The sequence below is a fragment of the Castor canadensis genome, chromosome 9 (genome assembly GCF_047511655.1).
Source record: "Castor canadensis chromosome 9, mCasCan1.hap1v2, whole genome shotgun sequence".
In the NCBI taxonomy this organism is placed as follows: Eukaryota; Metazoa; Chordata; class Mammalia; order Rodentia; family Castoridae; genus Castor; species Castor canadensis.
Genome location: NC_133394.1, coordinates 138,108,982 through 138,121,174, shown reverse-complemented (window position 1 = coordinate 138,121,174; position 12,193 = coordinate 138,108,982). Strand labels below are relative to the sequence as shown.

General features: G+C 36.6%; 1 protein-coding gene across 2 annotated transcripts in view; it reads right to left on the bottom strand.

Annotated features, from left to right (window-relative positions):
* The window catches only part of Adgra3 (adhesion G protein-coupled receptor A3), a 120,466-nt gene that overhangs the window by 56,457 nt on the left and 51,816 nt on the right, over positions 1–12,193 (bottom strand). The window contains exons 5-8 of one of the 2 annotated variants that reach the window (XM_020184406.2): positions 10,166–10,237; positions 7,851–8,011; positions 5,294–5,507; positions 1,124–1,288 (exon numbers count right to left, since the gene is read on the bottom strand). In XM_020184406.2, coding sequence (XP_020039995.1) covers positions 1,124–1,288; positions 5,294–5,507; positions 7,851–8,011; positions 10,166–10,237 — 612 coding nt within the window. Of the gene's footprint in view, positions 1–1,123; positions 1,289–5,293; positions 5,508–7,850; positions 8,012–10,165; positions 10,238–12,193 lie in introns of those variants that run through there. The other variant, XM_074042529.1, reaches the window with a different exon arrangement.

Genomic DNA, 12,193 nt, shown 5'->3' with positions numbered 1-12,193 from the left:
AGCTGGCATTACAGTGTGCACCACCCTGCCAGGCCAAGTCAACATTTAATGCACATAAAGAACTTATCCATTGACAGTAATAAATGCTGATTTCCATATGCTCGTGTCAAGAAACATAGGTACAAAGAACAACAATAAAGACAATGAACTAGGTCAGCTAAAGTTGTTATTTTTGCTTCTTCTTCCTGGATTGGAAACATTAATAGGAAATGGCTTTCCTACTCTTGAGACATCAGGCTTACAACCAAGAGGTGTCAGCAGAAGACAAGAGACAAACCTAAACACAGTATTAAACAATCTTTATGGTACTTAAAAGAGCCGTGATTTCCTTTTTTTGTATCAACTATGCAGTCATTAGTAAAATCTCTGAACCTAAAGAATATTATTAGTATATCTTAAGATGTATTAAAGCAACTTTGAAGGTAAAGAGAGTCTAAGGTAAAAATCATTGCCTCTCCCAAGTTCTGAACCTTCAACTAAAAAATTAACCCATCTTAACAGAGATACCAGCAAAAAGCTCCCGGATTTATAATGGCCCCGTAAGTTGCAGGCTCTGTAACAGCTGTCATTTAGACTTGAAGAGGGGAAGAAAATGAGATACTGTCTCTCCCAATTACAATATCCACACCACTGCCAATAGTTAAAAGTGACTTAGCAACACAAAACCCTCCAAAGTTCATCCACAAATGAGTCCTTCAAAAAACAGGCAACACCATTAACTTGGTCTGAAATCTGCACTATCTTAAGAGCATTCAAAATACTGCCCTAAAAGAGTGGATTTTAACTTCTACAACAAAACCATTGATTAGAAACCACTCAACTTTGAGAGTCTTGAATCAACAGTTCTGAGATGAAGTTCAAAAATCTTTTTATTCATGTCCATAAATAATTCTGAAATTATCATTCCAGAGGATAGTTCTTAGACATACAAAGACAGACAGACAGGAAGACAGACAGACAGATGTCTACTATCTCTCTCTCACACACACACACACACATGCACGTGCACACACACACTTACTTCTCTAATTTTGTTACTGAGGATGGGAGCCCATTATGTGCCTTTGGGAATAAAATGATTTGAGATGAATCAGACTTTACCAATACTTTCCATGTCACTGACCTGAAATCACCTTTATTGTTTACCACCCTCTCTGGCGGACAGTACTGTGCAGAGCTTTCTAATACCACAATATCCACAGTTCTTGTATTGTTCCCACGTTTAGTCTGGACATGACAGCCCCAATTTCCAGTAGATCCAGCCTGAATATTAGAAATGGTCAGGGCACTGCATGAAAAAGAAATTTTTTGACAATGATTAGGCAAAAAGAGAAGCAATATGGGTTCCAATCATTCATTTAGCAAATACATCTGAATATATACAGTGGGCCAAGCACTTGCTAGACAAAAAGGAACAGCAATAATAATAATAAGTTTACTGCTCCTTTTAAGGCCTTTAGTGTAAGTCAAAACAGCAGGGAAAGAGACCCTTAAAATACAACAGTAAGAGTAATAAGAGGAGCACAAATGGAGTGCAAAGTACACATTGTGTGAGACTTCTCCTAGCACAGTGAGGACGGAAAGCTTGGCTGGGGAGCAGAATGCCCACATGAATGGCAAAAGTCACAATGTTTCTGAAAAACCTGGAAACACTTCCAAGTCAGGTCTACATTTTCAAGACACTAAGCAAAATGTTCAAGCATGAAGACGGGGCAATACCATTATGAAGTATATAATTAAGAAAATGTTTAAGGTGAAATATTTTGTGGAAAAAGGCTTATTCTAGCAATAACCAGTTAAATTTCTAAAGACATTTAGTAAATGACCAACTAATGTTTTTATAAAGTAAGTTTCCATGTAAAGGTGTTTCCACTAATAAAAGAGCCATAATTCTACATATTTATCAGTAAATCCTATTTTTAAGATGAAATTATAACTCCCTAATATTAAAGGGCAAATGTCAAAACCATCAATTAACTCTTTTTCCCCTCACATGACCCACTATGCTTACTATTAGGTAGATACAAATGATAAGATATAATGAGACATAAAGCATGTATAATTTTAATTAACTTAGAAAATTATGTCTTCAATTTAATACTAACTTGTTTGGTCTCCTAAATCTTTAAAAGCTGTAGCAAATTTTCAAATAAAGACTAAGGCCCAGGTATATTCTGAATCATCAAGCGATTATTATCTTTACTAAGTTAGGAAAATAAGTAAACAGCTGTAATAAGTTTTCAAGAGGCAAAAAAAAATCTAGTTCAGTATTAAATTTAAATAACCAGAAAGTCTGTAAGCATTCTACTTCAAGTGGATATTTACTGAACTAGGAAGCAGTATGCAGAAATTACAGCAATGAAAAGCCTTCCTTAATCCACAGAGTCTTCGCTGACTAGGCAACTCTTTCATGGTAACACTAATTCCCCAAAATTTTCCACAATAGTTCCAATTAGCAAATTAAATCTCAAAACTGTTTATTGATCTAGGTGTGGTGGTGCACACCTATAATTCCAGCAAGTGAGAGGATAACCGTTCAAGATCAGCCTGGGCTACATAGGAAAACCCTGTCTCTGAAAAACCAAACAAAGAAAAGTGTATCTATGTCACAATAATTTAGTAGCCATTTGAAAAAAATAACATAACTATAAAAAAATAGAGTAAAAAAGAAATGATAAAAGTTATAGAACTTTTACTTCATCCTTAAATAGCCAAGTTGACCTCAAAATGGGATATGACTGCCTGTGGGGTACTATAAAAATAATCAAACATCTGATTCAGATCAGAAAACTGACACTCATGTCTTGATCCACAATAATTTTCACAGAGTACCCATTTTGGACTGCATGCACAACTGCCAAAGGCCCTGAATTCCAAAGTATGATTCCTTCAAAAGGGATGTAGCACGGTCAGTGTGGACCCTGCACACTACTGAGAACTCGGAGCTTTGTAGCAATGAACGTCAAGATCAGCACACTCCTCAAACTGTTCAAATATACCACAGCCATTTCTGGGGATTCAGCGTGGTTATCCCAGGGCATGATAACATCCCCTGTCAGATCTGCTGCCCGCATATAATTTGCGAACATTTTCATGGATAACTTAGCAATACCTTCAATGCCTAAAAGCAATCACTTAAATAAAATGTCCAGGAATCCTCCAGTCAGCAGATCTGGAGATTTAAGGAGATTTACAGAGAAAGAAGAGGCTTCAGTTTGATCTTCTAAGAAAACTACAACCACTGTTTCACGCTGATGAAGGATCAGTGACATGAGACCAAGCAAGAATCAACAAGGATTTCACATCATCCAACTCAATAACCACAGATTTCCTTCTCTTACAACACTGTTATTATTCTGGGGATAACTCTGAGTAAAGGAATTCTCAGTCTTATGAAAGATTTTTCACAGTAGTCAAGTGTTTCCACCAACAAAAATGTTAGACTAAGTTGTTATCCTTAAAATTAAAACTTTTGGACTGCTATAAAGCATTTAGATCAACTTAAGCATGGCATGGCATGTAGAAATAGATATATAAAGTAAATCTTACTTTATAGTCACACAACTCAAACTTTTAATCAAAGCTCTTTTATACAGAAGAGCTCTGTTCTATTTTTAAGGTTTTGTTGTACTATGTCAATTATTGTCTATTTATACAATAAACTGCTAAGAGTGTGTAATCTGATGAGTTCTGACGTATGTATATGCCAGTATAATTATCACCACAGTAAGAATAATGTAACAATGCATATTTCATTTCTAATAATTAATCCTATAACCCTAATAAGAGAATTTGGCCTCTGGTAATGGTAGGATAGCTCATATTAAACCACCTTCCTACAGTTAGCAATGATAAGCTCTGAAAACATTACTAAATTGGTAACTATTTGGACATTTAGGCACATGAACAGTGATCCAAAGCAGGCAGGACTAAAGAATAGTTGACACCAGGAAGAAGGTACTGTCTCTGGAGAATAACCAGAACGTTTTTTCCATGGCTTTTGTCCAATATCAAGCAATTATATTGGCTGGAAAAATTAGGACAGAGGTAGTAAGGAGTCTAGCTAGAAGCACAAACATCTCCTGCATAAAATCCACTCAGATTTCTACCACCTATCAAAGAACTGAGCAAACTCAGTTCAGCCAAGCTGAGTGCCTGACCAGATAAAACTGAACTCTCCTCCTAAAACTACAAAAAAAATCCAGAGGGGTAAGGACCAAATAGTAAATATTTTAGATTTTGCTGCCTAAAGAGCAACATAAAGGATACTTATGTAACCACTGGAAATGTAACCATTCAAAAATGTATATTCTTAGTTCATAGGCCCAGTGGAACTTTACCCATAGCCTAGCTGTACTTTGCCAATCTATAGTAAATTTTTCATAATGTCCGGGATATAACCCAACATTATTACTATAAAAGCAATGTTTTTAAAAAACAGAATATAAACCATATTTTTTTAAAAAGTCATCAGTAATGATGACCCCAAGCTGACTGAGAATTGAAAATAAAACACATTAAGTGAAAACATGCTTCCAATAAACAGATAAGTCTCAACAAAGAAATTATGAAGTAGGAAATTTGATCCCAGAAGTTCTAAGGCTTTAATCTCAACTCTAAGAATCTTTACTTTCTTGGGAACTTTTTCGTGACTTCTCTGTCCTGGCAAAGTTTGGAAACTGCAGCTCTACCCTAATAAATAACCCAAGCCAAGTTCTAGGTAGGTAGGCAAGTGAATAAGAAAGAAGAAAGGCAGGAAATAAAGAGAGGAAATTTAATACCAAAATAAAATACTTGGTAAGTGATAATATCATACATATTTTATAGCTTGTTTAAAGTTCATTCAAACTAACTATTTTGGCACTCACATCAATTGGGGGTTACAGTTCAGATGCTGTATCTCTTTATGCTAGTAGGTGGGAAGAGGAAGTTATCTTAAAATGTAGCATTAATAACTGGATTAAATAGCGAAAATAAAGTCATTCCTAAAAATGAAAATAAGAGTTTAGCAGCAAAAACTAGTTAGAAACTAAAAACTTTTATTTTTCCTCCTAAATCTTTAAACGAAAGACTTAAGTCTGTTCTTTCAATAATTAGATGGAAAAGTGGCTAAATAACTTTAAAAGATGAGTACCAATCAGGAAAGAAAAATACCATACATATTCATGTTTAAATGCAAGAAAATAAAGTATCAAACCAAATTTGAGTTTAACATTACAACTCCAGAAGGATAAATAAAATCCAGAGATAATTCACCCAAAAAAAGTAGAGATAATTTATCCAAAAAACATACCTTGCAATCAATGAGCAGTTATGAATCATGTTCTTTTCAACGAAAATACCTTGAGACTCATCAGTTTCAACTATCCGCCCATCCTGATACCATAATACTTGCATGTCCTGATCAATATATGAAGCCATACACTGGAAAGGAAGGCTGTCTCCTTCAAACACAACCTGACGGTGAGAGGGAGACATGTAGAAGGATGGCAACTCAAGCGGAGGATCTAGACAGGAAAACAATGACACAGTAAAAAAACACAGTAATATCTTCCACACCCTATAATTAAGTTACAAAAATTCCGCACAAAATTACAAACATGGAACAACAAATATTCCTTCAGTAATCAGCATTCTAACTCTACTGAGTGAAGTTGGGCTATGGTTTGCATGTGTCCCAAGGGTTCATGTGTTGAAAGTTTAGTCACTAGTGTGGCAATGGAGGTGATGGAAACTTTAAGAGGTGGGGCCTAGTGGGAGGCCTTTAGACCATTATAGGGCTATGCTCTCGAAGTATGAGTTCCCCTGAGAGTGAGTGGTTATAACTGCCAGAGCCTGACCCCTAAACGCTTGCTCTCTGTCTTCTTGTCTTGCCATGAGAGCTCTTGCTCCCACACATGCCTTCCCCATGAGGCCTGCACCAGAGGCAAAATCAACAAGATCTTAAACTTTCAGCCTCCCACATGGTCACTCACTGACACGGTCTTTTCTTTACAAAGTTACTCAGCTTTAGTAACTAATCAGAGAGTAATGTAAGTGGGTCACAGATGAAAACAAAATTAAGTAAAATTTAAATGAAACCATTTCAAAGTACTTTCTGGCATTGAGACTTGTTCCTATGGTGGTAGCATAAAACTGTCAGAAGCAAATCAAACAAATTGTAAACTAACACTTGGATCTAGAGAATGGAATTATGAGTAGATGCTGGTATTTATACTTTTTAAAGTACACTTTGAGTACTAGTGGGAGGAGGACGGGGAATGGCAAAGGTAAAGAAGGGTAAATATGGTCAATGTGCTTTACATACTTGTATGAACACAGAACATTAAAACCTGTTGGAAAAAAAAATTCAGACTATAAAGGGGGGATAGAGATACATTTTGGAGACTACTATCTTTGATTAAAATACTGGTTTCTGGCTGTAAATGTATGCATACTATTGCAAAAAACTTAGAATATTTAAATAAAACAGGGAAGAAAAAGCATTTTTACGATGCTATACTTTACAATAACTTTTTAAAAGATATGTTTCCTTCCAGTCAGAAAAATTAAAGGGAAAGATTTTAAATATACATCAAAAATGTACACAACTACCACTGGCTCATTAAAAGTCTTTAAAACATTTAGTTCATTTGTCTAACACAACAATTCTATTTTTAGCAGTAGTGAATCCTAAATAATAACAAATATGAAAAAATACATCTAAAGAAATTAATACTTGCATATTTGATGGAGAGAGAAATCAATAGCAAGCTAAATATGCAGTAATAAGGAAGCTGCTAAATTAAGGCTATGTCTATAATGCATTAGAACGCATCTATTTTATAAAATAAGGAAATAAGTTTATATTATTTCAACTTTTAAAAAGTTACAAAATAGATTGAGTCTGATGACATTTTTGTCAAAATACAGGAAAAACAGTGAAGATAATACCCCAAGGTATCAACATTAGCTATCTGTGAGTGACACAAATGCAGACATGTTAGAGTTTATTGTTTCCTTTCATAAACCTTAAATTTTGATTCAAAGAGTACAAAAGAAGGAAAACTGATCTCAAAATCTAGACAGGGATCACTGTATATTATTTTACAGATTAGTTTTGGTTTACAGGGTGTACTTTGTTTTGCTTTTCATTGGATACATAGCAAATGTGCTATTTCCCTCCTATCTTCAGATATTCTTTAGAATTTTGATTTTTAGTAATTGCTTATTACTTCATTGGTTAATACATCAAAGTAATTAAATTATTCCTCTTTTTGAGAACTCGTGAGATGCTTATTTACAAAGCCTTTATAATTTACAGGTGATCAGTTCCTAAGAATTAACTCCAAGATATAAAGTCATTGGGTCTAACTGCATTAAAAACAATGATGTATACTGCTAAACTATCCTTCAAAAACACTGCATCATGGAGCTGGGATTGTAACTTGGTGGCCAGCGCTTGACTAGCACATGTGAGGCCCCAAGTTCAATCTTCTGCACTGCAAAAAACGAACCAAAAAACAAACAAACTAAAAAAACTACTCTGTCAACTCACATTCCCAAAAACAAATAATGTGAGCATCCTAAGATTTTATTATTATCAACAATTTCTTGATTAGCCAACTGATGAAGATCCGAGTGTCTGTGCTATCCTTTGAAATTGGTTGTCAAAAGAAAGCTGGCCAATCAAACCAATGTGTTCTAATCCATCTGGCTTAACTGTTAGTATAAACTAAACACTATAAAATCCTTGAAGAGCAACAGCCACACTTAAGTTCCATCAGAAGAATTTTATAGTTTGTCAAGAAAAGCATGGTAGCGAAGTCAAAACACGGAAAATGTTTTCTGTGTTTTGATTTCTCCCTTACCGCATGTCAACAGCTCCTGCTTCACACCTGTGACTGGCTGGGCCTGCAGTGACTTAGGATAAACACACCTGGTGTCCCGTACGGTGATGTTCCTCTCCCTGACCCAGCGATGCATCCACAGTATGTTGCAGTCACACAAAAGATACTCCGTCTGAAATTCTCTGCAACATATGCATTAGGAAGGCAATGAGCAGCATCAAGAGCACTTATATTGCTTTACCTTTTTTGCTATAAAGCACAATACCCTCCACCATGCTTAAGGTACATTCCACCAACTGGTTATGCTTTCCTTTCTGATGACCTGCCTTTCAGAGGGTTCAACCCCAAGGATGCCTCTCACTGATTCTGGGACTCTAGGTTTGATCAAAGTTGGTATGCGAAAGAAAACCTATTTGTCAGATAGCCCTTTCTTATGCACCAAGTTCCATAACCCCAGGGCTTTGGAATACCAAATCCCTATCCTTTTTGTCTACAAAGCCTTTACCTATTATCATAAGTGCATGGCTGTAATTCTGGATCTTGAAGTCTTCCCCAATCTTCAGCATCATTGCTGTGTTCTTGGCCTAAATGTGCACAATCACCCCTGTTGACTTCGGAAGTGAAATACCAACATAAAGGAATATAGGATGGTTTGATGTGGTTATATTCTGGACATCTGACTAAATCGTAACTTCTGTGAAGAATAGCTATCTACTTCTGACAGTTTGCTCCTATGTATGAGGTGATGCCACAGATACTTACAAACTTTACAGACATAAAAATAAGCATGCTTCATACTTGATATGACAGAAAATAGAGAAACATCTTTATATTTAGCAGAAGGCTTTATAATAGGCCTTTGCTGTAAGAAACAAAGAAAAAATGTAGATGCAGATCAGCACAATCGTCTCCCAGAAACACTTTTCACTAAGAACTGACTATTCTCATGACATACGTTATACTAAGTTCAGCTAAAAAACAACTACAAGAAACTGCACCCCTGCCAACATTGAGCTTTTATATAGTAGGAGGAACAAAATGCAAATATAACTAAAGTAGAACATAATATATTCTATAAACCAGTTAAGTATGAGAAGCAAACAAGTTGTGTTCTTCTAACATAGTGTGTTGGCACAGGGTTCATCTCACTCATTTTAGGGGACGGAAGGAAAAAGAAAAAAATTGATGGAATGGAATACAGAAGAGAGGTAATAAATTTAAAAACAATACCACAAGAATGTCCTGATGGACTTGTAATTTCTAAGCACTACCTTCTGGTGAGTTCCTAACACTACCATGTAACAACACTGGCAATGTGTCTCTGTTTTATGCGTGAAAATACTTTCCACATTCTTGCTATTCTCCATCTCAAAAGGTCTAGATTAGCTTTTACAATCTTACAGCTTTGACCTCAGGAATGGCCTGGGGATGACAGTAGTACAGCATTTACCTAGCATGAGCAAGGCCCTGGGTTCCATCTCCAACACAGCAAAAAAATGAAAGCAAGAAAGAGAGAGAGAGAGAGAGAGAAATAGGAGGAAAATCAGGGAAAGAACAAGGGAGGGAGGGAGGAAGGCAAGGGATAAAAGAAGACATCTGGTCTAGTACAGAAGAAATTTTTCCCCAGAAAAAAGACTAAATTTAAATAATTACCCAAACTGAAAAATTTGAAATATAATAAAATCAATTCCAATAGAAATTAGTGTAATGTATAGTTTGAGACAGACTGTTAATCTTAAAATACACTTACTTCCAAAAGTAATGCCTGTGGGTAGAATCTCACAGTTAACAAAAGTGTGTCTGAGGAAAAAAGCTAACTAATTCTAAAGCTATAGAGAACTGTGTGAAAAAAGATCTTATTTTAACTTCATAAAGCCAGCAATCGAGATAAGCAGCCCTAGAAACATTAGTAATAGGTTGTGAATTCAGTATGGAGCAGGGATTACAGGATAAAATTAAATCCTTAAAGTCTAAAGTATTCCTCACTACAAGTTCTTTATGGGGAGGGAGAGTTTATACTTTAAGGATTTAATTACCCAACAACAAAACATTTCCTGATTTGAAAAAGAAGTCAAATTACCAATTTATTTACCCTGAATACAGGTAAATTGGGGGGGGGGGGGCATATAGTATTCTGAGGAGGAAACAGCAGTTTCAGTCTGAAATGCATTAATGATATTTACTATATTTTTTCCAGCTGAATGCAGGCTCTCAAGAAATGTCTAAAGTTTGCAAATTCACAACATGTTCTTTATGAAATCTCATAAACTACATAATGAATGTTTTAATTTTCAAAAATGAATATATGTTAAACAGGACAAAGAATTCTTACTTACAAAGACCGTAGTGAGCCAAGATAATCAAAAGTTCCTTGGGACAATGAAGAAAACAAATTTCCCGAAAGGTTTCTAGAAAGAAAATAATTTCACTTTTAAAAATACGTACAATTCTATTCACAATAGCCAAGTTATGGAAACAGCCAAGATGCCCCACCACTGAAGAATGGACTAAGAAAATGTGGTATCTATACACAATGGAATTTTATGCAGCCATGAAGAAGAACGAAATGTTATCATTCGCTGGTAAATGGATGGAATTGGAGAACATCATTCTGAGTGAGGTTAGCCTGGCCCAAAAGACCAAAAATCGTATGTTCTCCCTCATATGTGGACATTAGATCAAGGGCAAACACAACAAGGGGATTGGACTTTGAGCACATGATAAAAGCGAGAGCACACAAGGGAGGGGTGAGGATAGGTAAGACACCTAAAAAACTAGCTAGCATTTGTTGCCCTTAATGCAGAGAAACTTAAGCAGATACCTTAAAGCAACTGAGGCCAATAGGAAAAGGGGAACAGGTACTAGAGAAAAGGTTAGATCAAAAAGAATTAACCTAGAAGGTAACACCTACGCACAGGAAATCAATGTGAGTCAATGCTCTGTATAGCTATCCTTATCTCAACCAGCAAAAACCCTTGTTCCTTCCTATTATTGCTTATACTCTCTCTACAACAAAATTAGAAATAAGGGCAAAATAGTTTCTGCTGGGTATTGGGGGGGGGGAGGAGGGAGGGGGTGGAGTGGGTGGTAAGGGAGGGGGTGGGGGCAGGGGGGAGAAATGAACCAAGCCTTGTATGCACATATGAATAATAAAAGAAAAATGAAAAAAAAATACATGCAATTATGTCATTTTTTTTACTGTCTCATATTTTCTCAAATGCCCTATAATCACTATGTAGTGCTGTAAAGAATATATGCAAGTTACCTTAACTGTTAGAAAGAGGGATCACCTAATAAATATTTCTTCCCAGATTAATCTATGCAAAGTCTAACCAAATTCTTAAAAAAGGATATTAATGATAAGGATTTTCCTATCAAGTATCAGCTGATGCTAAAAAGTGAATTCCCACTGGAATTATACTTCATGTGTTTACTTGGGGTCATTTAGGAATAAAAACAAATTAAGAAGTAGCAAGTAAGGAATAAAATTTTTAACAATCAGAAAAGGGCAGGATGATGGCGTAGCTCAAGTGGTAGAGCTCCTGCCTAGCAAGCATGAGGCCCTGAGTTCAAACCCCAGTACCACCAAAAAGAAAGAAAAGGGAAAGCATCACTCCATGGTCAGCAGGAGCAATCCATCAGTGCTGAGCGATAACGTGGACAGACAGCAGTTGAGTCCAGGGGCTCAAGGGAGAGTTGGGCTATAATGTAACTTGACTGGTCTTAGGCAAATTCCGTAACCACTTCAGTTTCCCCCTTGTATGAGAGTTCAGTGTTCTGTGCAAATTAAGCTCACAAAATCTTATGCTGCACCAAGTTGACTGCATATGATTTTTGGTTCCTATCAGTGGACCAAAGTTTTTCTTCCAAGCTTGAAGTGGTAGCGGTAGTGCATGTGTGTCTTATCTGGTAGAGTTCCTTTGACACCTAGAACAGGCTAAGGTAGGCAGTAGGTACTCGGTAAGGGCAGCTGATTGCTCAGAATGTACATACACCACTCCTTTAGGGGCTTCTAACATTAAAATGGGACTCTGGGGAAATGGCGAAATGATAGACCCCCCCCCCTTAGGATCTGTTCTGTGCCTGTGCAGCATCAAAAACAGTTTCAATTTAGAAGCAGAGTTCTCAAGAAACAATAAGGGAGGCACAATGTTGGAACAGCAGCCTGGGGGCTTTGAAGAGGCTGAGCTGACTCCAGCCGAGGTGTGGGAATGAGTGCCAATTGTGCAGCTGGATTTCTAGTGGGGAGAGGGGAAAGAATGAAGGGGCAGGGTAGCTTCTGTCAGGCCTGCAGCAGGGGATTCCTGGATGGGAATCCTTGCTACTGCATAACCGCCCATCTTCAGAAATCAATCCACAGTGAC